Source organism: Sorex araneus, chromosome X, assembly GCF_027595985.1.
Source record: "Sorex araneus isolate mSorAra2 chromosome X, mSorAra2.pri, whole genome shotgun sequence".
NCBI classification, from domain to species: domain Eukaryota; kingdom Metazoa; phylum Chordata; class Mammalia; order Eulipotyphla; family Soricidae; genus Sorex; species Sorex araneus.
In genome coordinates, this window is record NC_073313.1 from 216,728,113 (window position 1) to 216,754,207 (window position 26,095).

Here is a 26,095-nt window from a genome sequence, read left to right on the forward strand (position 1 = left end):
TGGTCTGTCTCATGGATATTCATTTAAAAAAATTTTTTTTAAAAAATAATGTGTAGTTCATGTCCCCTATAGTCAGCAGTACCCCTACATTTAAAAAAATAACCCAGTTCAGTTTTAGATAGATAGATAGATAGATAGATAGATAGATAGATAGATAGATAGATAGATAGATCTAGAGATATATTGACATATATATAAAACTGAACTGGGTTGATCTATCTATATATAGATCACTGTATTACTGTCATCTCATTGTTTATCGATTTACTTGAGCGGACGCTAGTAACATCTCCATTCGTCCCAGCTCTGAGATTTTAGCAGCCTCCCCTTATACGTTTTTCCCAACGATTGGAGGCTCTTTTCAGGGTCAGGAATGAGAACTGTTACTGTTACTGTATTTGGCATATCGGATACGCAATGGGGAGCTTGCCAGGCTCTCGAAGAGGCATATACACGAAATATGATCTATATAGATATCTATACATATGTTTTATATAGAAATATATACACACATATATATTAATATGTGTGTGTGCCTGCCTCAGGAGAAGTATTAGAAGTAAACTATATATAGTTATATAGTAATGATAACTGAAACCTTGAGTGAGAGCTTAAGAATGGATATGGAGAAAAATTGAGATTTAGAAAATAGAATATAGAGAATCGGAATTAGGGCCCATTTGCAAGGGATGGATGAAGGATTCAAGCAGTGGCTGAAAAGTAAGCAAAAGAAGAATGTGTAGCATGTCTTATTTTACTTCAATCCTTATAGATTCTTTCCCACTAGACTGAGCTCCTTAAATAGGACTCTTTTTTTTTAATGCCATATGGCTGGAGCAATAGCACAGTGGGTAGGGTATTTGCCTTGCACGTGGATGACCCAGGTTCAATTCCTCCACCCCTCTCAGAGAGCCCAGCAAGCTACTGAGAGTATCTCGTCCGCATGGCAGAACCTGGCAAACTACCCGTGGCGTATTTAGTATGTCAAAAAACAGTAACAACAAGTCTCACAATGGAGACATTACTGGTGCCCACTCAAGCAAATCAATGCGGAACAGGATGACAGTGGTGACATTGATACAGTGCATGCCACATGGCATGTAAAACAATGTCTGGCACAAAATAAGTTCTTGTTGTAATAAGTCAAAGCACCTGGGAAAATCCATTGAGTAGCTGATTGAGAATTAGGCTGCAGCAAATCACCAGATACCTTAAAATAAGGGGACAATGGGATCAGATTTGTGTTTTTGTGAGTAACCTATGGCAGTCAATGCTTGATTCACTATTTAAGGAAAATAGGGCAGAAAGATCAGTTTATTGGTTATTGGAGTACATTTAAGAGTAAAACTATATTTAAGGCAGAATTCCAAATCAGGACTAGAAACAGTAAGAAATCTTTTTATGATGCTATTATTTATCATAGATAGAAGGAAAGAATCACTCTGGGAATCTTATTTGGGCACACCGAAAATCATTTCAAAGAGGTCTTCTCATTTTCTTCATTTTAACAAGAAGCTGAAGGACAGGGCGATGGGAAGTCAGAGTCAACCTGTGTGTGTGTAGCATACAGAACACTGAAACTTCACTGGATCGGTTTATTTAGAAGTAGCTTTTTTAATATGTTAAGTATAAAAACTTTGAAATGCTTCTGAATTTTAATTTTCTTCCTTAATTTCACAGGAAAGAAGATTCTATATGATATACTTGCATTTGCCAAAGAAAGTGTTAATTCTCATGTTACTACACTTGGACCTCAAAATTTTCCTGCCAATGAAAAAGAACCATGGCTTGTTGATTTTTTTGCTCCTGTAAGTTGTTTTTATCTCTCAAATTTCAGTACAATTAAATGTTCTCTTGTCCAAGCTAAAAGACACCATCTAGATAGCCATGAACCATGAGTTACTAGAATTTCTGTTACTCAGTTTTGGCTGTGACATATTCTAAGAGAATGCTAATATATTCTTTCATCCAAGAAGTAAGTTTATGATTTGCAGCTTGGTATGGTTTCTTTTACTTAGTCTATTTCTTGCTGCAAAAATTATTTTTTCTGATTTGTGTCATTGTTTTCTCTTTGATAGTGGTGTCCACCATGTCGAGCTCTATTACCTGAGTTACGAAAAGCATCAAAACATCTTTATGGTCAGCTTAAGTTTGGAACCTTGGATTGTACAATTCATGAAGGACTCTGTAATATGGTAAGACAAAGTATAAAATATGTTATTTTAGTTTAATGTTTTTGTAAAATAGAGATCTTGTAACAGTTTAAAAATAATTATATACCTACACTTAGAGTAGTAACAAAATATTCAGATCATTTCATCAAAGTGATAGGCAATTATGATTGTATTAAAACATAAATAGGCAATATTTGTGGTTGAATATAGATGTGACTCAGGAAAATAGGTAATAAGATACATGAGGTCAGGCTCACTTCTATGCACCACAGGATCATGTCTCTGTCTCCGAGTATTAATCCTGAGGCCTCCAAGCACTGCCAGGCATGGCCCTGGAGTGTCTTCTTCAGTTTGAGCAGCACCAAAACCTTGGACCCTCTCATTGACCAATGTGGGGGAGGATGGATTAAGAATAACTTGAGACATTTTATCATGGTAGGATGGAGCTTTATAGTATCTGTTAAATTTTAATTGCCAAAGAGAGAAGCACTTAAAGTTAAACAACTGTTTGTAGCCCGTATAATTGACAGTTCCATGTTCATGATGAAGCCTACAAATCATTGGGCGGAGGGATGGGGGAGTTGACTTTTGGGCCATAGCTAGCAGCATTCCTTAATCCTGGCTCTGGCTCTGTGCTCAGGGATTATTCCTGGAGGAGTCCCTGAGGCCATAGGTGGTGCCAGGGATTGAGCCCAGGTCCACTGCTAGCAAGGCAGATGCCTTCCCTGCAGAACTCTCCAGCTCCACAAAAATAGTGTTAACATCTCATAAGAGTGAAAATCTAATATGTGTGAAATATCCAACTTCACTTAAGCAAGAAACTATATTGCAATAGTCCTATTGTACTCCACCCATCAAAGTATATACTTATAAATGCCAAGAGCAAGCAGAGAAATCTTACAAGAGCCAGTACAGTTGCCTCTTGAATAGTAAAGGGCTTGAACTGCTCAAGTTTGTTAATAAGCCCTTTTCTTTTCCACCTCGGTGAGTTCTACATTATCATAAATCTAACAAACATAAATGTCTCTTGGTTGAGTCTGTGGACATAGAACCCAACCCAGTAGGAGACTTGACTCTAAGTTATATTTAAATTTTGATTACACAGGCAAGCCCCCACATTGTTTAAGGATAAATTATCCAATTACACAGTAGAATACATTAGAACATTTAAAGCTTGATCTGCCCTTAAACATGAATAAATCTTATAGTGGAAATGGGAAAAGCAGGTTGCAGAATAACATAGAAAGTGCTAAAACTCAGGGAAAAAAAATTAAAGCTCAAACATTACACTATACTGTTAGCAATACGTGTGCCTGCATGTAGGAATGAATTTTAAAGGGCAAGATGGGACACAATTATTTTCAGTATCGTTTGTTCTTATTAGCAGGAAGCAAAGGAAATGAGATAAAAATTCCAAAGTCAGTGAGGAAAAAAAGTTAATTATAAAAGGGAGGGATGTAGGTGTTTGTTGTATTATGTCATCTTGTTGTTATATTTGATCAAGTAATTGTGAGGCTATGGGCTGGGACCATACCTGGTGAATGCTCAAGATCATTTCTGTCAGTGCTTTGGATACTGTATACTGCGTTGGGGCTCAAACCAGAGTTATTCTTAAGCAAAACAAGTGTCTTACCTCTGTAGTCTCTAGTCCCCTGTGTTTGAAATTTTTATTAAAAATAAAATTGAAGACACCAGTATATACCACAGATGACTCACACTTAATTAGATGTGGCTCATTTGTCATATATTGCAGCACCATTGTCAACATGTTAAGAATGAAAACATGCCTTTCATTTTGAGTGGCTATGTGACTTTGAGAGGATGCTAAGCAAAAATAAAAAAGTAGCTTGGTAAGCAGTAATTAATATTAAGTTCTGGTTTCTATGCATTTTATTTAATGCATTGTGTATCCTGTTCTCAGCCTCTTTCCAACTGTGACCCCCCCCCTTCTGACTTTGTTACTTCGTTGGCCCACAATTGCCCCTCATTTATATAATTTTTACCATGACTCCTTGGAATATTTGGGGGTATTATATAGCACCATTGAGAAACATTGCTGTAAGTAACTTCGTATTATAAATTAAGATTCAAAGATACGGTATCATATTCACTTGGGTTCACTACTTACTAACTAGTTAACCTTGTCCAAACCACAATACCTCTTAGTACCTCAGATTTTTCATCTGTAACATTTTAGCTTCTGATTTAGAATTGTGAGGAAAAGATGAGAAACTACATGTGTAATTGCTGAGGAGATGCTTCACATATGGTAAACATTGTTGTATATACTTTGTTAATTTAATAATTTGGTAGAATTTTACATATCTTATGAATGCTTGCTCAATCTTACATTTTTGTTTTCAGAATTTTATTTTTAGTCAGAAGTCCTAGTTTACTAACAGGTGCTTGTCTGCTTTAATTATGCCAAGTTTAGCTATAGCAGATCGATAGCGTTAATACATACATACACTTGAAAAACTTCCTAACTGGTATTCATTTTAGTTCTGAGGAAATTACAGTATTTCTATCATAATGAAAGCTATCTTGAACAGAGAGCAACTATGTTCATAAGAATATTATAATCTTTAACCAAAAATATGGTTACAGTGTTAATTTAATTCTTTTCCACTTTCAGAGAAATCAGAGTATTAATATTTTTTTTTTAAAAAATCAAGCTAGAAATTAGTCCACTCTTTTTTTTTATACTTTTTTCGGGGGCATCATAATACCCGGCGATGCTCAGGTATTACTCCTGGCGGTGCACAGGTGGACCATATGTGATGCTGGCGATTGAACCCACGTCGGTCACATGCAAAGCAGACACCCACCCACTGTGCTGTCACTCTGGTCCCATTAGTCCACTTTTAAAGTCTCTCCACCCTGGTTCAAGAGAGTGAAAAAGGACCAACATCATCTTTTTTTTTTACTTCTCAGTGTTTCAAGGTCCTTTGATTTTATGGCTGATGTAATAGAGTTTTATAAGGTTCAGTTACTCATCACAACTATGAATCTATTTTCTTTGCTAAATTTAGCCAGCCTAAAATTTCCTGTCATCAGGCGTTTTGACATTTTTTGTTACTTAAATAAGGGCAAAGCTGGTTAAAATTTGTAAGCAGGTGAAATGTATTAATCCTGACTGATTTGTATTCTCATTCCTCACAGTATAACATTCAAGCTTATCCAACAACAGTGGTTTTCAACCAGTCTAGCATTCATGAATATGAGGGACATCACTCTGCCGAACAGATCTTAGAGTTCATAGAGGTATCTTGAATTAAAGCTGAAACTATGAATCTTTCTGTTTATATGTATACTTTGTATGAGTATTTACTGTTCACTAGTAAAATGTATTCATGCCAGAATATTATTTTCTGACTAGAAAATGAAATTTAAAAAAATTTTCTGATAACAATTATTATTAGCACTGTAGCACTGTCTTCCTGTTGTTCATCGTTTGCTCGAGCGGGCACCACTAACATCTCCATTGTGAGACTTGATGGTACTGTTTTTGGCATATCGAATACGCCACGGGGAGCTTGCCAGGCTCTGCCGTGCAGGGGGGATACTCTCAGTAGCTTGCTGGGCTCTCTGAGAGGGACAGAGGAATCAACCCCGGGGTGGGCTGCATGCAAAGGCAAACGCCCTACCCACTGCGCTATCACTCCAGCCCATCAATTATATTATTAGAATTAAATCAAAGTTGGTCTGTTTTTATTACTCCAACAAAGTGAATACATTTATTTAGTGAGAACATGAAGTTAGGCTTTCACAAGAAGCTTTGTGACCTTCTCTCCTTGTTTTCTCTAATGAAAATCACTACACATGATGTTTTTTTTTTTTAATTCTTTTATTAATTCACCATGTGGAAAGTTACAAAGCGTTCAGGTTAAAGTCTCAGTTTTTTTTTTCTTTTTAACAACAGTGTTTATATTCATGCCTAAGGTGTACAAAATTTCTGCTGCTCCATCAAGTATCCAAGATGTCCACCACTGTCACGGTGTCGGTTCCTTATAGTTGAGGCTGGAGGGAACCCAGTGTTGGCTAGGAACTAAGAGAGGTTGCCCTTCTCCATCATGGTTTCTTCAAGCCTGGAGCTGTGCTGATTTTGCTGTTACTGGCACAGTAGTGTTCTACCCCTCATGCCATGATTTATCACACTGTTCATAGTACAGATTCAGTCACTCCCTGTGGGAAATAGTATGGAGATTTCTCAAAAAAAAAGTAGTGCTTCATTTGACCCACCAATTCCACTTCTTGATATCTACCCTCAAGGCACAAAAACATTCAGAAGGACATAGGCACACCATTATCCATTGCAGCAGTTAGTAACAGCGAGCCGTCAACCCAGTTGTCCAGTGAGAGATGAGTGAATAACAATGGTGTATATGCATATAGAGACAGTGGAATACTAAACCACTACAAGGATTGATGAAGTCATGAAATGTGCTGCAACTTGGATGGAACTGGAGGATATCACGTTAAGTTAGAAGGACAAATACCAGATGATCTCAGTTACCTGTGATCAATATAACCAGAGAGTGCAAGGTATCAAGAGTGGGCAAACCCTTGGCTGTAGATTATAGAAATGAAAAATGTCAGGGAAGGAGAGAAACGGAGGAAGGAGCTGAGAAGAGCTGATGGAAGTGTCAGGGGCCTTAGATACACGTTGGTGTGGTGTAAAAGTATGGTTACGTATATCTAACCCACAGAGCTAACAATACTAGTTGCATTTGATCCAAACCTATAGTATTTAAACTTTAAAATGTTGATATTAAGGAGACAGATTAGAGGGCTGGGAGGGAACCTGTGAAAACTAGTGGCAGGAAGTTGACACTGGTGGTGGGAACAGTGTTGGACCATTGTATTTCTGAAACTATTATGTAAAATCATGGTGCCTCAATTTTTAAAATTTTAAATTTTGAATACTTAAGGTAAGTTTCCAAACATACAATATTCTAGTTCCACACCAAGCACCAGAGTATCAGCATCTTTTCATCAGTCACAAGACCCCTCTGCCCCACCCCCGCCCTAATCCTACCCATTGACAGATTCTGCTCTGTAGACCTTTAAACTCAAGGTCTTTTACTGTTACTCAGTTGGTATTTCTTTGCATTCCACTTAGGAGAGAGATCATTCTGCATTTGTCCTTCTCCCTCTGATTCCTCTAGTTCAATCTATATTATAGTAAAAATTAGTATCTCCTTCTAATAGTCTAAATTGATTGACAGAGGACTCCTAAGAAAGAAAAAGTAGCTTATCCACATATGATCATTTTCTATGTCCTAATCATCTCTTCCTACTCCATAGTAAGTTTTTTGTTTCATACTGTTTTCTTTTGTGTCCCTAGTGAATCTTAGGGGTATTCCTTCCTATTAGATTGAAATTTTGTTGAAATTTTGTTAAAATAGTGTTTGACACCAATTGTGGGCTGTCAGTGTCAGGAAAATAATTCATTAGTTATCAAAAGCTGTTTCCATTCCAACATTTCTAGATTCCACAAAGAATTACATGACCTACATGGATATTTGGGCAGTTTATAGAATTCTTGTCTCATCTATTAATTTGTCATAATTTGTGTCATAACCTGAAAATTGCCTCTTTTCCTTGCCTAAGTTGATTATAGACATACATAGAAATAAAATACAATTGATTTAAGAAAACTGATAGTTGTAAATCCATACTTTGTAAAAATTAGGAATTATATTTTTTAAATAATTTCCTTCTAAAAAGTAGTTTGGTTATTCAGTATCAGGAACTTTACTAAATAGATTTATGCCGGTAGTTTTCAAAGAATTATTTTTAAAGTTTTTCAGTGACTAATGGATGTTATATTCTCTTTAGGATCTTATGAATCCTTCAGTGATCTCCCTGACACCAACCACTTTCAATGAACTAGTTAAAGAAAGAAAACATAATGAAGTCTGGATGGTTGATTTTTATTCACCATGGTGTCATCCATGCCAACTCTTAATGCCAGAATGGAAAAGAATGGCCCGGGTATAACTATTAAAATGTTAATATTTGCTAATTTAATATTTAATTTAACAAATATTAATATTATCATTTAATAACTATTGAGCAGTTATTTTGAAACAGATGAACTCACTAGATTACCACTTAATAATTTAATTTAGATCATACCACTTTTTCTCTGGATGTAAATGATCTAGAAAATTTATCATTTTTCTCATGCCATCTACATGTTTTATCAAATTTCCACTATATTAGAAAGACCCCCCTTAATTTACTAATTTCGCAAACTTAGTTACGTTCTTGCCAACAAATACTTTTGAACATTTCTTTTTAAAAGCTTAAAAGTATGGTTTCGTTGTAGTATTTTAATCCGTTAATAAGATTTATAAGGTTTCTTACAAATAGACACAGTATACGTAACATTAAAACTTGGGAACAGTTCAAGTACCAGAATGAAAAAATACAATTCTTATTTTATCTTTATTTCTAAGACAAAAAGTATATGTGATTTCTGATATCTTAACATTAAAATAATTTATTTTTTAATTGAAGTGTAAATCAGCTTGCTGGCAAGCTTTGTCTTCATTTGAAATATTGCAGAGATTCATTAAAATATATCTCTCTGGATTTTGATACTTGGAATAAATCATTTTCCAATAAATATTTTACTTTGCAAACTTAATCGTATTAAGTTCCTGGTTATAAAATTGAATTTGCAGTTCATTAAAGTTCTGTGGTTTATCCTATTATTTGGTGAAAATTATGGACGGATAATCTAAGTGGCTCACAGTTTCTCTACTGAAAAATAAGTAAGATAGGCATGAAGGTAATTTTATTCTAGCCACTTTTGATCTATTTATTTATTTTGTAGACATTAACTGGACTGATCAATGTGGGCAGTATTGACTGTCAAAAGTATCATTCTTTTTGTTCCCAAGAAGAAGTTCGGAGATACCCTGAGATAAGATTTTATCCCAAAAAATCAAATAAGAATTCTCAGTATCAGTAAGTATTCTCTCTACCTGCAGGATGTTTTTGATACTTATTTTTTCTAATAAATATTAACCCCAGAAATATATCTCACCTCTACTATGTGCAAGGTAGCGTGCAAATGAATTCTTCGGTATATGGGAAGTAAATTGATAGTGTTAGTGTTCATGAAACTGCAGAACATGAGAGGCTGGAGAGAGAGCATAGCAGGTGAGATGTTTGCCTTACATGAGACCAACCCATACTGTAGTTGACCTGTGTTTGACCCCCAGAATCTCATGTTGTCCCCTGAGTACCACCAGGAGTGATCACTGAACACAAACACAAAAAAGGAAAAAAAAAAAGAAATTTTAAAAGATGAGAATTGGTAACATTATGACATTATGCTCTGATTTGACTGCAGATAATATACTAGATTTTTTTTTTTATTTTTCACATTATCTGTAGTAGGCCTCATTCCATACCCCAAGATGTAAAAGTGAATACCCTTCTCTCCTATTACAGATGAGGAAACTGACTCACAGACCTTAAATAATTTTCCCAGATCTCTCAGGTGTGGAGAGCCAAATCCCTATTTAAAATAGGGATTTGAGCTCTGTTTCTCAGTTTCCATGCTATCCCACTGAACCACATAGTAGGTCAGATAGAAAACTCAAATGCAAGACAGAATATAATGTATGTTATTAAAAATAAAAATACAAACTTTGGGGAGGGAGGTGTTGGGCCATACATGGAACTGTTCGGGGGCTATTCCTGGCTCTAAGCTTAATAGTGACCCCTGGCAAGTACTTAGTACCATAAGCAATGCCAGGGTTCTAAACAGGGTCTGGCACATGTAATACAAGTATCTTCAATACAGTATAAGAGAATAACAAATGATCAAAGGCAACAGAGCCTGAAAGACTACAGAACAGTGCTTGTAAGGGAGGGCCAGGGATGTGTGAGCGGGAGCTGGGCTCATTGGTTGAGAAGGAAATCTATGCTTTGGTGTTATTTGGTATGGTGTTATTAACAATGTATGCGTGAAACTGCCATTAACAATAATAGTTTCACAGGGACTCAGTAAAAATTGGAACAGAAAAGAAATTACCATTAAGATCAAATTAATAGAGACTAGACAAAAACCTGTAAAGGAAATGCTAGTATACCGTAACTGTTCAGAGTACAGTATATGTACTTGCAGTTGAACTGATGAGAATTTCAGAAAAGTAAACAGTAAAGCATTTATGCAAGTAACTCTAAACATAAAGAAACCTTGGATTCTGTGATGAAATCATGAAAAGCTGCATTTATGAAGTGGATTTTGGCTTGGATTTTTAAAATGTGTAATAAATTGACATTAATAACTGGAAGAAGCCAAAAAGATAGTACAGAGGGCACACAGCCAACCTTTGTTTGATCCTTGATATCCCGTATAGTCCTCGGAGCCCTCCTCGATGATCGTTGAGCACAGAGCCAGTAGTAAGTCCTGAACGCTGCTAGGTGTGAGATAAACGAAACAAATTAACTTCAATAAAGATTTAAAGACTAAAGCACTGGGCATGAGTTTTGCTGTTCCCATAAATCTGTTGAATGGGAAATTGGACATTCAGGTCTGAGAGCAATGTTTTCCAGTGTGATGATATTCCTTCCCAGGGTCACTGGGATTGTCATTGTGTGCTTGAATAAAACTGGATGGTCCTTTCTGTTTGCTTCAAGAAAGTAGATTTCTGGGGATTGGCACAAGAAAAAAATTTTTTTCCTAAAGACTGATAAGACAGAGCTGGGAAACCTCTAGTCTAGAACACAAAAATTATCAAGTATAAAGAAAAGTTTGTTTGAGAATCAAGCAGTAATTACAGCTACATGTATTTGAGAAGAGAGGTGTTATTTGAAGTCAATGACTAAAATCATTAAAATTGCTACATAATTAGTCTTTGAACATACTTATAATAGAAAGTGCTGTTTTTCAACTCGTAATTTTTTTTCTTTTAGTAGCTACAATGGTTGGAATAGAGACGCTTATTCCCTAAGAATCTGGGGTCTCGGGTGAGTAATATGTGTCATTATAATGCTATTTACCTTCATTTTATGTCCATAGTTAAATGTATTGTGAAGTAATGGTCAAATATTAAGATCGGACCTGGATATACTAGATTGTTTTTCTTTGAAGTCATTATTTTTTAGAAAGCATTGCAGTATTACATGTTAGTGTTTAATTTGACTTTGTGTAATAAATTTGTTCTTGCTACAGATTTTTACCTCAAGCATCAGTAGATTTGACACCTCAGACTTTCAATGAAAAAGTTTTACAAGGAAAAAACCACTGGGTGATTGATTTTTATGCTCCGTGGTGTGGACCTTGCCAGAATTTTGCTCCAGAATTTGAGCTACTAGCTAGGGTAAGTATTGTCTATCTACTTAAGTTGTGGTCACATGTATGATATATTAGACAACTCATTCATCATCATCATCATCATCATCATCCTGTCGATCGTTGATTTTCTCGAGCGGTCTCAGTAACGTCTTCATTCATCCAAGCCCTGAGATTTTAGAAGCCTCTCTCTAGTCGTCCTTCCAATGATGCCGTACCGGAGGCTCTTTCAGAGTCAGGGGAATGAGACCCTGCTTGTTACTGGTTTTGGCATATTAATACACCATGGGGACTTTGCGAGGCTCTCCCATGTGGGCAGGAAACTCCTAGTAGTTTGTCAGGTTCTCCCAGAGGGAGAAATATGCTATAAGATATCGCAAAGCGGCCGCACGCTTCCTAGAGCTTAAGTCTCTGGATGCTGACCGTTGACAAGATTACACGGTGCCGGGTGCAGTCCCTGGGTGTGACTACCTAGCTACTGGGAAATGGGAAATCTGGGCGGAAGAGGCCCAGTCCCGATCCAAGCAGCCTTGGAGGTTTCAGTCCCAGGTCCCACACATTAGACAACTCATTATAATGCCTAAATCTTCTTAAGTTATTCCTGACTTTTATAAAACAAACTACATTTCTATATCTATAGTCTGCTCCTTTATTAAAGTTTATAGGTAATATATTCTTTGATTTGATAACATCATCTGCTTAATCATAGAGGTAGAAACTTTATTTCTCCCACTTCTTTCATTCCTGAACTACCATTGTTCTGATGCCACAAGCATTCACTAAATAGCTCCTATTAGTTAATGCCTTTCGATAATCTTCCATCTCGTATGCCAGTCTCTTTGCTCAAGCCCTCAGTGTCACACTTACTTGTACCATATTTGCCTTTTAATTAGCCTTATATTGTTACAATTTACCTTCTTTCGTTTTGCTATAGTTATTGCTCTAAAATATCCCCTTCTCTTCTTGTTAACTGAATGTCTGGACACATATTCTTATCAGTCTGCAGTCTGACCTTTCCTACTTTTTCAGCTTTATCTCTTGTCCCTTATTCGATTCCCGATAGTTCAGGCAGGCACAACAAAATACTCTATATTTTCTGCACAAGTATGCCTGTGTGCATCCTGTTCCTTCTTCTGAAGTACCTCTTCCTTATTTTTGTTCATTTGTTTTTCTGCTCCTTATCCAGCTAGTTCCCTGGTCATACTCTGCCCTCCTCAGGTAATCACTTGCAGGTGAGATGTCACCTTGATGTCTTACTCCATCAGTGTAGTTATACACCATGCTTTTTCAAAAATCTTATTTCCTTTATAAGAATACAGACATTGAGCTGGAGCGGGTAGGATGCTTGCCTTGTATGCGGCTGACCTGGGTTCAATCTCCAGCACTCCAGATGGTCCTTCGAACCCACCAGGTTAACCCCTGAGCAGATAACCAGAGTAGCCCTGAGCACTGTCTGGTGTGACCCAAAACAAAAAAAGAACATTATGAGAACAAAATACGTTTATATCTTTACATCTACAATGTCTTCATTATGTCTAGTAAAATTCAACTGGACATAAAAACCTAAATGCAGTCTTGTGTTCTTAGAGTTTCTGCAATCTGTATTTTACTTCAGGGTCAAAAAAATAGTACAGTGGATAGGGTATTCGCTTTGCATGTTGGCGACCTGGGTTCGGCCCCTGGCATCCCATATGGCTGTTCCATCAAGCACCACCGGGAATAATTCCTGAGTGCAGAGAGAAGAGTAACTCCTGAGCACTGCCAAGTGTGGCCCAAAAACTAAAATAAATAAAATGAAACAGTTTCTTCTCCTACTCCTCACCTTAACACCTTGTAAAAATTTTTTTTACTTATTCTCATGCTTATGAAAATTTGATTTAGTTATACATTTTATTACAAAAAGATAATTTGACAGTTAAAAGAACTAGGTGGAAAGAAGTATGCTAAATACTGGGGCTACAAAAAAGAAAGTTCCATTTCCTTAGGATTTAATGAAGTGCTTAAATGCTAATAGATAACATATTCCAAACAGTAAATCACTATGTTGGTAAAGTTAGAATCAAAAATGTGGAAAGCAGAATGTCAATCATGTCAGGATTTAAGAGACTCCACATAAAAGTTGGTATTTGATAAGATAATTACAGTATAACTAGGAGTTTCATACTTTAAACGGTTGGATAAAGATCATGCTTAAGCATAGGAGATGGAATTAGTCGAGATGCAAGGACATGAGAGAGAGTGGGGTATGTTCAGGGGTCACTCTTAATCCAGTATTCCAGACCATAAAGACAATGGGCAGTGGCAAAAGTGAAGTCTCAATAAGTAGATAAGGAGGTTTGACCCTCTTCCCCCATGCTGTTCACATTGTAGACTCTTCCTTAGTGGTTTCATACTATCGAATATGATCTAAGCACTAGACACAAATTGTTGATTACAGCAGGATCCTTTGTATATTTTATAAAGATCACACTGGATCAGTAGGTCACAAAGCCAAAGAAATTTAGAGCACCAAAATCAATTTGGAGCCCTCCTATAGGCAATTGAAAATACAAATCAACATAATTAAAATAACAGTTCTAGATTTTTCTGACTTTGCCTGCACATGTATGTCAGGGGATGTGCAGTCAAGACTTGTACATAGAACTTTCCTGGAGTGCTCCACTAGAGGCAGCAGTGATCCTTTGATTCTTAACCTAAAAGAAATGAGGAAGAACTCAGCTATAAGAAAAGATGGAGAAGCATCCATACCATTTTCCAAAAGGGCTGAACCAGTCGGCATTCCCACCAGCAGTGAAGGAGGGTCCCTTTCTCTCCCCATCCACGCCAATAGACTATAGACCGAACATGATGGCCACTTAATACCTCTACTGCAAACCACAACACCCAAAAGGAGAGAGAGAGCAAAAGGGAATGCCCTGCCACAGAGGCGGGATGGGGTGGAAGAGACAGGGTAGGGGTGAGAGGGTTGCTGGGACCATTGGTGGTGGAAAATGGGCACTGGTGGAGGGATGGATACTCGATCATTGTATGACTGAAATGCAAACACGAAAGTTTGTAAGTCTATAACTGTACCTCACAGTGATTCACTAATAAAAAATAAAAAATTTTAAGAAAAGATAGAATCATGCCATTTGCCACTGTGTCGATGGAACTGGAGGGTATCATGCTGATAGAAGGAAGAGGGACAGATACAGAAGGGTCTCTCGTGGGATATAAAGAAGCATGTAAGGGAATAACAAATGACCAGAGGCAACAGAAGTTGAAAGTTGGTCCACAGAACAGAGCTGGGGGGTTAGGGACCTTTGGGACCCTGGTGGAGGAGAGTGGGCACTCTGGTGGGTGTGCTGTTATAATACTGTGCACAAAACTAACTGTGAATTATAGTGCCTCAGTTAAAGCCTGGGGTGGGTGGGGAAGGAAATGATGAAAAAGTTAAAAGGTCAGGGAAGAAGGAAAAGTGACAAATAAATAGTTTGCCTTGTCACATAATCATTAAGAAAATAGAAGTCTCCTCTCATTTTGAAGAAATACATCATTATTAAATGCATAGAGGTACAATAGTAACAATGTAAATGATGAGGATGAAGGTAGTAAAAGAGTTACTAATACCTTTCTTTTTAGAGCCAGAGAGTTAATCCAGAGGGTAAAGCACTTGCCTTGCATGCAGCCAATCCAGTTTTGATCTCCAGCATCACATTTGGTTCCCCTGAGCCCTGCCAGCACTAATTCCTAAACACAGCCAAATGTGTCCCCAAAACTAAATTCTGGGCCAGAGAGAGAAGAGCAAGTAAGGCACTTTCCTTGCACACAGCCAACCTGGGTTTGATCCCCTATAGCACATAGTTAATCCCCTTGCACTGCCGTTAGTGATTCCTGAACACTGAGGACTGCCAGATATGGCCACAGAACAGAAGCAGGATAGTAGACGAATAGTATAGTCTACTATACTACTACTTTCTGGAGAAAGTATCCTTTTTGATTATGGGCATACTCCGAAGAAGAACGAAGGGCTCTCACAGGGAGTGACTAGGGAATATAGGTAGTTAGCCTACAAGAGTAACACGTCAGCATATCAGACCAGGGAAAGGAAGGGCTAGGGCAGAACTGACATGGCTTTGCTGTAAAGTCATGGTGTGGTAGCAGGAACAAGTTGGGTGGTTGGGGCTAAAATTTCTCAATTTTCTTGATAAGACTATTTGCTTAATGAAAAGGGATTAATTCATGTCTGATAGAAAGATTAAAAAGTACTATGAACTAGGAAGCAAGTCTGGCGCTCATATGTAGTAAAAGTATGTGCTAGGCATGTGTGGTCCCAGGTTTGACTCCTGAAACTACACACTCCTCCAGTACAGCGCTGCTGGATGTAACTCGGGTGGCCCTCAGCCACCCAACCTCGGATCACTGTTGAGAATTCAGCACCTCTGCCTGCACCGTAGCCCCTATCAAAAAGCTTAACCAATTAAAATTTTCATTGGAAAAAAAGAATTTGGAAGCAGTCTTATGTGAATGTTCAAAATTTTTAAGTAACATCTTAATTTTCAGTATGTTGTTTTGTGGTTGCCAAACTAATTTATGCCAAGCGGAACCCAGACTGTTTGTTTCTCTTTTTCAGATGATTAAAGGAAAAGTAAAAGCTGGAAAAGTAGACTGTCAGGCTCATTCTCAGACATGCCAGAACGCCGGCATCAGAGCCTACCCAACTGTTAGATTTTATCCCTACGAAAGCACAAAGGTATGTCCAGGCTGTCCGCGCAGCGCCGTGCCTTAGGCAGCCAATGTTAATTTTAAATGAGCAATGTGTTCAGTTTTAGTTTTTTCTTCATTGGTCTTGATTTTTTTCATTGCCTAATATAACAGGTTTTTTAAAAGTATACCAAAGTCCTCTTAAAAGGGTTTTCTGATGGACAGTTGAATTGCCTTAAAACTTTAATGCATATAAATAGAAAAAACTAGTACTAGTAGTGATTTTCTATGGACTAGTAGAATTCAGGGTCATTTATTTTCTGTGAAGTTATATATTTCCTCTTACAGAATTAGTATGTGTTTTTAACTTTTTTCCAGGAAAGGGAAAAAATGTAAAATACTGTCATAAACCTTTTCAAATGGTCTTTGTCCTTAGCATATATTTGAGTCTTAGTTGTTTCTACCAGTAATTTTCAATCCATTTGACAACTGAGGGTAGGCATTTGTCTGTGCACCAGTCTTTGGTCCAATCATGCTGGTAGGTGGCGGGATTCAGCATTTTTATAGACTGCACTGGCTTGCAGATCACCTGTCTACGTAATAAAAATTAGAGTTCCTTTGTTCCATCATTGAATTATTCTAAGATTTGATTTGTTCTAAACCAATGATTGTTTCAAAGGCACATTTGTCTTTTACAGTTTAGATGGCATTGAAGTTAGTCATGCATTTTTAAAGGGTTAATTTAATTTATATGTTCTCATGTCAACATCGTATTTATTCTGGGTAAATATGAGATAACTTTGCTTTTGCAGTATCACTCCCTTGAAGAAATCGGAGTTTTAAATACTTTAAGACTTGGAGCCAACTGACATTACAGTGGATAGGGCATTTGTCTTGCACCTGGCTGACCTGCGATTGATCCCTAGCACCCACGTGGTCTGCAGAGTCTACCAAGAGTGATCCCTGAGCACAGAGCCAGGAGTGTGCTCTGAGCAGTGCTGGCTATGGCCCCCAAACAAAACTAATACTTAAAACTTTTAGGGATAGGGGCCGGAGCGATAGCACAGCGGGTAGGGCGTTTGCCTTGCACGTGGCCAACCCGGGTTCGATCCCCGGCATCCCATATGGTCCCCCAAGCACCGCCAGGAGTAATTCCTGAGTGCAAAGCCAGGAGTAACCCCTGAGCATCGCTGGGTGTGACCCAAAAAGCAAAAAAAAAAAAAAAAAACTTTTAGGGATATTTATTAAAATTTCTTAGATGAAAATGTTCAATCGATTTAATAAGAGTTTTTCATTTTAGAGAAATATTTGGGGAGAGCATATAGATAACAGAGATGCAAAAGAAATTGCTGCCTTAATATATGAAAAATTGGAAAATCTTCAAAATCATGAAAAGAGAAATAAGGTAAGGACTAAATCTGAGCTGATTTTGGTAAACATTTGAATTTTTACTTGTATCCATAAATATAAAACATCAAAAATATAGTAAAGTGGTTAGAAATTTTCCTTGTAGAAAAAAGTGGCAGTGAGTGTATTCAATAGACAGCAAAATTCGGACAAGTAAAACATTCAACAAAAAGCAGATGATCATGGACCTGAGGTAGTGCAGAGGTTAAGGCACAGTTAGGGCTGCAACAGTGATTCAAACCCAGTATGGGCCCCAAACAGAATCAGAAGCATAGTCAGGTATAACCCTTGAATGTAGACTCAAGTATAGCCCCCCCAAAAAAAAATAAAAGAAATTTTTTTAAAGTGATTATGACCATAAATTACATTCTTCTCAGTTATATTAAGAAGCATTAACTCTTTAGAAATAAATGCACTGGAATATCATACCACATTTTGGATCGCCTACTGACTTCTGTTCTCAATAGTCAGAGTATGTTAGAATTCATATTCATCTTGGCCCTTCTTCAAACTTGCCATCTATAGAGAAATACACACCTCTCCTGATAAGACTTCAGGAGGCTGTTAATTTTTTTCCATTTTCTAAATCCATATGCTTCTAGGTCATCCTTAGAAATCGATTTTAAATGCTGGAATGTTTTCTGAGTGGAAAATTAATACGCTTCCTTACAAGGTTTCTTGGATTCTCTTTCTTCAAAGATGAGGCAAATGAGCAGCCTGGTCTCTGGGGTGGGCCAAAGATCTGACTTGACAGAGCCATCACAGAACTGCCTGCCCCAGTAGAAAATGGAAAGAAATAATTACAGATCTTGGTTTAAGTGAACACAATGTTTGCCTGTCTTTTGACTGTATTAGTATTGTCAAGATGTTTCTTTCAGAAATTTATCTTATCTCTGAAACAAAATTATTAATCATAAAGATATTTTAAGTAAAACTGTTTTACTAAAGACAGACTTTTGACAGTTTGTAAAACTGTTTGGTATCTACCATGGATGGAAATGTAAGAACTATAAGGTGGTTTTTTTTTTTTTCATTATCATAGTTAGGCAACAAACGTTTCATTTGCAATTCTATAATTATATTTGAAGGTAAATTTTGGATTTGTATTACTTTACCTTTTAATATTATAAACTCATGTCTCTTTCAATAACTTACATTATTATAGGATGAACTTTAATGATGTTAAGGATGAAGAGAGAATTAAAAAGAAGTCCTCACAAATTACATCAGAAGATATCTTTAGACTGTTTCTTCATTCTTGATAAGAATAAATGAACATTATCTTGGACTTTACTTGCACTGTTTGAGTTCTGTACAACATTGCTATAATGAAGGGTCTGTATACTTTTCTGTAAAAGGTGAGATCATAAATATTTTATTTTGTTCCTGGCATAGTCTTAATTCTGTTTTGTTTACAGCCCTTCTTAGCTCAGGGCTATACAGAGAATGGCTGTAAGCCAAATTTAGTCCATGGGCCATTGGTTGCTGACCCCTGGAAATGATTAGACTGGCTGGCATGCATGTCTAAGATGTACGAAAAGATCTTCAGTATTTTTTAAGTTTTGTAGCTGGCCTGAGAAAAGCTAACTTAGTTTTAAGTCACCTGTTTCAGAAAAGAAATTCTGTAATTCTCTAGCCGTTCATTTCATTTTTTAAACATATAATGTGGCAAAATTAACAGATAACCTTATTTTCATATTAATCATAGTGAAAAGATCCCCTTTTTCTTTTCAAAAGTTGAAAATTTATTTTTAATTTTATTATTAAAAAAATGTGCAACATTAAATAAGTTTTATAGATTTCTACAGCTTCCAGAAATAAAAGGGAAAAAAGATATTTATACCAATTAATTGGGCATTGTATACCAAATACATTGAGATTTTAGCATTCTATATTTTAAAAGTTTGTGCATTCATATATTTCCTGAATTGCTTTCATAAAAGTTTTCCTGGGATAGTAATTGATTTCTGAAGCATCGTTATGATATTCATGTTTTTGCCCTCTAGACATTCTGATTTGATGTGTATCCTTCACATACCTTTGCCTTTTACCTTCATGGTTGTAATTTTTCACTCATGTCTAATCTCTGTATAATTCATGTAGGCAAAATAACTGCAAATTTGTATCACAGTAGTTCAAATAATACTATATTCCAATTTTTAGTTTATTCAAAAACTACTTTTTAATGTAAGTACTGCCATATCAACTGAAGTTATTTTTGTAAGAAAAATACATAAATCTAAGAATTTGACATTTGCATTTTTCAGTTGTATTGATTAGAAATAATCCAAGCTTTTCATAAAACCAGGGGCTGGAGATAAAGCTTAGTGGTAGAGCTTTTACCTTGCAATGTGGCACCTGGGTTTGATCTCTGGCACATTTAAAAAAAAAAAAAGTGACTTCTAGATTCTAATTGATTAAAAGATGTAATTGAACTTTTCTTTGAAAACACTTCAGTTTAAAAACTGTAAGGTTTATGTTATTACACTCTGAAGATTTTTTCCTCTTCTCTAATACTTTCTTATACATATATAGTATAATTTATACAATAGTAGATTTTTTTCAATTCTCACTATATTCTTTATATTCTTTTCATACTGTTTCTAGAATATCCTTTATCTCCTTATACTGGATGTGTGTGAGCACCTATGGGACAATTACCACTCTAATCGCTAATTTATTTTTGGGTTATGATCAGCAATAGAAGTGCCTTTCATTTATTATTTCTCTGTCTCTCCACATCTATAATAGGACAGCTGTAAGGCATGGTGTCTATCACCCAGGTATTTGTAATTCCCAGTTCTGACACTGAACACAAACAGATTTACAAGTGTCTGTACTACTACCTTTACAATGTTGAATGTATTAAGTGAGGAGCAACTTACTAAATAAAATAAGCAAGTATTTTATAACCTAGAAATTGGCTTTAATATGTGCCTATTACCTAACCCATGAAAACAACAGAGTCAAACAAAATAAGATCCCAGAAAGAGACCTTAATGAAACAAGTGATTTACCTGATAGAGTTTTAAGTAATGCACATGCAGTTGCTTTGACAGGTGGGAATATTGATGCAACCTCTCTGGAAAATGACATGGGAGATTCTTTAGAAAATTAAGAATGGGAGTCGTGAAAAATAATACAGTGGTTAAAGTACTTGTCTTTGCAAGCAACCAACCTGGGTTTCATCTCTAGACAGTTGGGTGTGACTCCTCCCCCCCAAAAAAAAAAGAAGAAAAGAATAATAAGAATGAAAATTCTATAAAATCCAGCAGTATCACTTCTGTGTTTTATTGGATATATATGAAAACACTAATTCAAAAGTAAAATTGCACCCCTCATTCCTAGCAGCATTATTTATAGTAGTCCAAACTTGGAACCAGTCTAAATTCCTATAAAAGATAGCCAAGTTGGAAAAAAAAACAAACTGCCCTGGTGTATCTATGACATATATAATATATGTATATATCAGTGGAATACTACTGTGCTGTTTTGTGTCCTTTGGGTTAAAAAATGGATGGCCCTTGAGGTGTTTTTGCTAAGTAGGGAAAAAAAGGTGATAAAAGAAGTATTTAATGATTTCACTCATTTGGAACATGAATTCTAAAGCATATTATTAATCAGTAAACAAAAAATGGAAGCAGTGAAAATTATGGTACATACCAGGGGAGCAGCTGGTGAGGTGATGAGATAGACCTATCACGACGTGGCAGGATGGCGCTGGAACTTTGGGGCGGGAGTGGTGAGAACCACATCAAGAACAGTGAAGCCAACCCCCTGAAATTCCATAATGGAAACCAGTTAGTTATTTAAAGAGGATGGTGAGCAAATAAAGCAAATTGTAGATAATTATTTCATTTATGTATGATTTTATTTATGTGGTGCTTAAGAGCATAGAAAGATGTTCACAAGGAGAAATGATAGGTAAATAAAACCAGTATTTTATAGATGATGTCTACATACAATGGAATATTTATACTCAGCATTTAAAAGGAAAAGGGATGAAACTCTTGCAGCAATGTGGTTAAACCTAGGGGGTATAAAGCTTAGTAAATTATATGAAAAAAGAAAACCTGTATCACTTCATTCATATAGTATATAAAGAAACCAAATAAATAAAGTGAACTTTTAGATTAAAAGATGAGTAAGTGGTTTCTGGTCTGGAGGAAATAAGAGTATCAAGTAGCATCAACTGTATATGGTAAAAGATTGAATTGGATCTTCTGTAATGAAGTTAAAGTAAATATATGTTATTGGTTTTACTGATACAAATACTTAAAAAGAACCATACCCCTATGGTCATGGCAGACTTATTTACTATAGTCAAGACATGAAAACTACCTAAGTCCTACTAGTGAATGAATTAAAAAATAAAGTATAATATATGCAATAAAAAGTTACCATAAAAGTTAAATTCTGCTATTCCTTTTGATGGAATGAACTTTTGTGGACATTTAAAGTAAGTAAAGTGGTCAGAGCAAATACAGTGTATTTGTATACATGTAACGTTATCAAACATAAGAACTACCTCAGTTACAGAAAACATTGCCAGTTGCCAAGGTGGGATGGACAAAATAGGTGAAGGTCGGGGGCTGGAGTGATCGCACAGAGGGTAGGGCGTTTGCCTTGCATTCGGCTAACCCAGGTTTGATTCCCAGCAACCCACTTAGTCCTCCAAGCACTTCCAGGAGTAATTCCTGAGTGCAAAGCCAGGAAGAACCCCTGAGCATCACTGGGTGTGACTCAAAAAGCAAAAAAAAAAAAAAAAAAAAAATGGGTGAAGGTTGCCAAAATGTACAAACTCTTATTTATAAATCAGATCTGTAAATGTGACAAGCAGAATAATGACTAGTGCAGTTTGAAAGATGCTACCAGAGTAAATCGTTTAAATTTTCATCACAAGTAGAAAAATACTATAGCTTGTGGCAGTGCCATTTAGCATAGGTGTAAGCCCTGAGGACCATTGGGTATGGCTCCAAACAAAAAATAAAAACAAAAGTTGAATTGTAATTGACACATGTAACATTGTATTTTCTTCAGGTGTTTTAGTATAATGATACATAATAACATATGAAATGATTGCCATAGTAAGTTTATCATAATTAATAGGCATCTTTCAAATTGCCCATTATAAAAATGATACATATTCATGTGATAAATTTTCCGACTTGAGATAGTAATATATCACATGGTTTCTTATTTTTTAAACTGAGAATATTTCTAGATAAACTATTGTGATTTGAGGGGCAGGGGTGCAGGAGGTGGTTGGAGCTATACCAGCGCTCAGGGCTTAGTCCTGAGTACATTCAGGAATCACTCCTGGCAGGACTCGGGGCCAACTGGTGCTGGGATCAAACCTAGGTCGGGTTCAAACCTGGGTTGTCCTGTGCAAGGAAAGTGCCTTAGGAGCTGTGCTATCTCTCTGCCCCCTATTGTGATTTATTTTTTTAATACATCAACAAATCATTTTCTCTTTAAAAATAGTCATGAAAGATGAAAGAACACAAGATTTTACATGGTATGTTAGACCGAAGTCTAAATCACCATTACTTTGGAAAGGTCATTTAACCTACATTGACTATACAAACATTTGTTTTATTAGAAATTAAGTAGTTTTAGAATTAATTTTGTTGTTAGATAAAAAATTTAAAGGACCCAAGTAATATGTTTCTTCCATATCCTGCCCCAAGTATTTATTATTATAATCTATGGAGAGGCCACAACTTATATTTTCCTCAAATGTAAGAACCTAGCACATTGACAGTGTATATTCTAATTAACAGCTTAAAGTATTGTATCACGTTCATAAATTCATTTAAAATTAATCTAGTAGCTCATTTGGGTAAGGATTGTTAGCTAGACCAGCAATTACTTATATATAAGAAGCAGAGCATATGTATCCCATATACCCCCCAAAAAATTGTTAGCTAAAAGTTGTGTGCCCAAAATGAGTACCTTATAAATTTAAAAATTAGTCATCCTTATAATGCTTAGAAGAGTCAATATTAAGGGAACTTTTTTAAGAATGTAAATCTACCCAGTAAAAAATCACCTACTTTTATTTTTAAATACCACGACTTATGAAGTTGTTCATAATAAAGTTTCAGGCATACAGTTTTCCAGTATCAGAGTTACCACTGATGCTTCTTTCACCAGTGCCTCCAGATTCACTCCTGTCTCCAGCCTGCCTCCTTTAACAGTACTTTCAAGTTCTTTTGATATACTTTTCTTAGATTTAAATCTGAAACATTAGGTACCAGTAGATGGCAGTAAAATATAACTTAAAACAGAAGGTAACTTGACTACTTTTGGAAAATGTTGTTTCTACCTCAGTTCTTAATGAAAATTCACAGTCTAGTTTAACTTTTTCACTAATAAGACCCCAAGTATCAGTCACATACATTTAACAAATAAATTTTACTCTTTTCTGGGGCAAGGTAGGGCTTTTGCTTTGCTTGGAGCCACCCAGGTTCAATTCCTAGCACCCAAGATATGTTCCCCCAGGCACTGCCAGGAGTGATCCCTGAGCACAAAGACCAGAGTAAGGCTTAATCACTGCCAGTGTACACTCCTCCCCAAAAAAGAAACTTTTCTATATAATCTGTATAGCAAGACAAACATTCAAGTGTATAAATGATAGAAAAGATTAATTCAAGAAAGTTATAAAGGCACCTATACTACTACTACTGGAGCAATAGCACAGCGAGTAGGGCATTTACCTTGCACGTGGCCGACCCGGGTTTGATTCCTTCATCCCTCTTGGAGAACCCGGCAAGCTACCAAGAGTATCCCGCACGCCAGCCTGGCATATTCGATATGCCAAAAACAGTAAAAACAAGTCTCACAATGGAGACATTACTGGTGCCCGCTCGAGCAAATCGATGAACAACGGGACGACAGTGCTACAGTGCATACTACTATAAGTAACTACTCACCCCAGGAGAACCAGGAGTAACCCTTAGAGCATCACTGGATATGACTAACCCCCCCCCCAAAAGAATAAAAATCTAAAAATAAATAGCTGAACATATAAATCACCTCAAGCCCTGTCAGGAGTGACACCTGAGCACCAAGATAGGGTTAAACCCTGAGCACAGTCAGGTCTGACCCCAAAAGTCCAAAATAAAGCCTGTATAAAATTGTACTACTGGTAATGCCTTTTTATTCCATAAGTTCTTAATCTTAGATTTAGGGCCACAACTGGTGGTACTTGTGGGCTGCTGCTAGCTGTGTGCTCAGGGAGCCATACCGTACCAGGGGTTGAAGCATGTGCTAAGCCCTTTGAGCTATAGACCTCTTGACCTTTTTTTTTTTTTTTCTAATACAATAGACTTCCTAGGCTCTTTGGTGGTTTTAATACTTTTTTCATGAAATAAGTATCATTTAGGGGGCAAAATGATCAAAGCATTCTGGTCTAAGAAATGGGTTTCTTAAGTACCTGCCGTAGAGGCAGGCAGGGGGTGGGGGGCAGAGGGTTGGGGGTGATGGGAGGGAGGCTGGGGACACTGATGCTGACTGGTCGAGACATGGGTATCGGAATACTGTATGACTGAAATCCAATCATGAACAACTTTGTAATGGTCTGTCTCACAGTGATTCAATAAAAAAGTTAACAAAAAAAGAAATGGGTTTCTTGAATTCTAGTCCTGGTTCAGCGGTCTCATCACAAAATTTGAACAAACTATTTCATCTCTGTGACATGATCAGTTCATTTGCTAAATGGCAAAAAGATGTCTTCTATCTAATTCATCAGGTTGCTTTGTGGATAAAATGCAATGATTGGGTTTTTTTTTAAAAAATACATATGCAGGCAACAAAAATCAAGAATGTGAGAAATTTTATAGGACAGGTGAGTGATGTGACTTCTTAAAACAGTGGTGAGAAGGAAAGGCAAAAATGTAACCTGTATTACTAAAGAAATTGAAGGGGCTTTTGAATCATATCAACCAAAACAATGTCTGGACTTTATTTGTATTTTCTTTTCAAACAGACCAATAAAATTGGTGAAATTGTTCAGATATTTAGAACACTGACTGTACATTTGACATTGTTGAGGAAAGAGAACTATTTTCAAGTATGCCAATGTTTTTAATAAAATGATAGAGGGCAAGGAGTACAGTGGGTGAGATCCTTGCTTTGCACATGACCTACTGACCTGGGTTTGATCCCTGGGCCCCCAAGCACCACCAGAAGTGATTCCTGAGTGCAGAGCCAGCTATAGTCACTTAGTATAATCCCTGAGCATTGCCAGTGTGGCTCAAAACCCAATTAATAACTGGGATTTACTTTAAAGACATATTTTTAATTTATTTTAAAGTGTGAGGGAGACACCACAGAGACTGGCTCACATCCAAAAGAACAAAAGCAACCACTGTTAGCATGGACGTGGGGAGAAAAGGACCCTCCTACACTGCTGGTGGGAATGCCGACTGGTTCAGCCCTTTTGGAAAAAAATATGGTCGCTTCTCAAAAAATTAGAAATTGAGCTCATTTGACCCAGCAATACCACTTCTGG

General features: G+C 36.6%; 1 protein-coding gene across 1 annotated transcript in view; it reads left to right on the forward strand.

Moving 5' to 3' along the window:
* The window catches only part of DNAJC10 (DnaJ heat shock protein family (Hsp40) member C10), a 47,621-nt gene extending 22,582 nt beyond the window's left edge, over positions 1 to 25,039 (forward strand). Inside the window, exons 14-23 of the mRNA XM_055121050.1 lie at positions 1,681 to 1,808; positions 2,079 to 2,195; positions 5,337 to 5,438; positions 8,016 to 8,171; positions 9,019 to 9,152; positions 11,112 to 11,165; positions 11,371 to 11,518; positions 16,103 to 16,222; positions 17,474 to 17,578; positions 18,746 to 25,039. Of these exons, the coding sequence (XP_054977025.1) occupies positions 1,681 to 1,808; positions 2,079 to 2,195; positions 5,337 to 5,438; positions 8,016 to 8,171; positions 9,019 to 9,152; positions 11,112 to 11,165; positions 11,371 to 11,518; positions 16,103 to 16,222; positions 17,474 to 17,578; positions 18,746 to 18,757 (1,076 nt within the window). The 3' untranslated portion in view covers positions 18,758 to 25,039. The remainder of the gene's footprint in view (positions 1 to 1,680; positions 1,809 to 2,078; positions 2,196 to 5,336; positions 5,439 to 8,015; positions 8,172 to 9,018; positions 9,153 to 11,111; positions 11,166 to 11,370; positions 11,519 to 16,102; positions 16,223 to 17,473; positions 17,579 to 18,745) is intronic.
* The last annotated feature ends 1,056 nt before the right edge of the window (positions 25,040 to 26,095 follow it).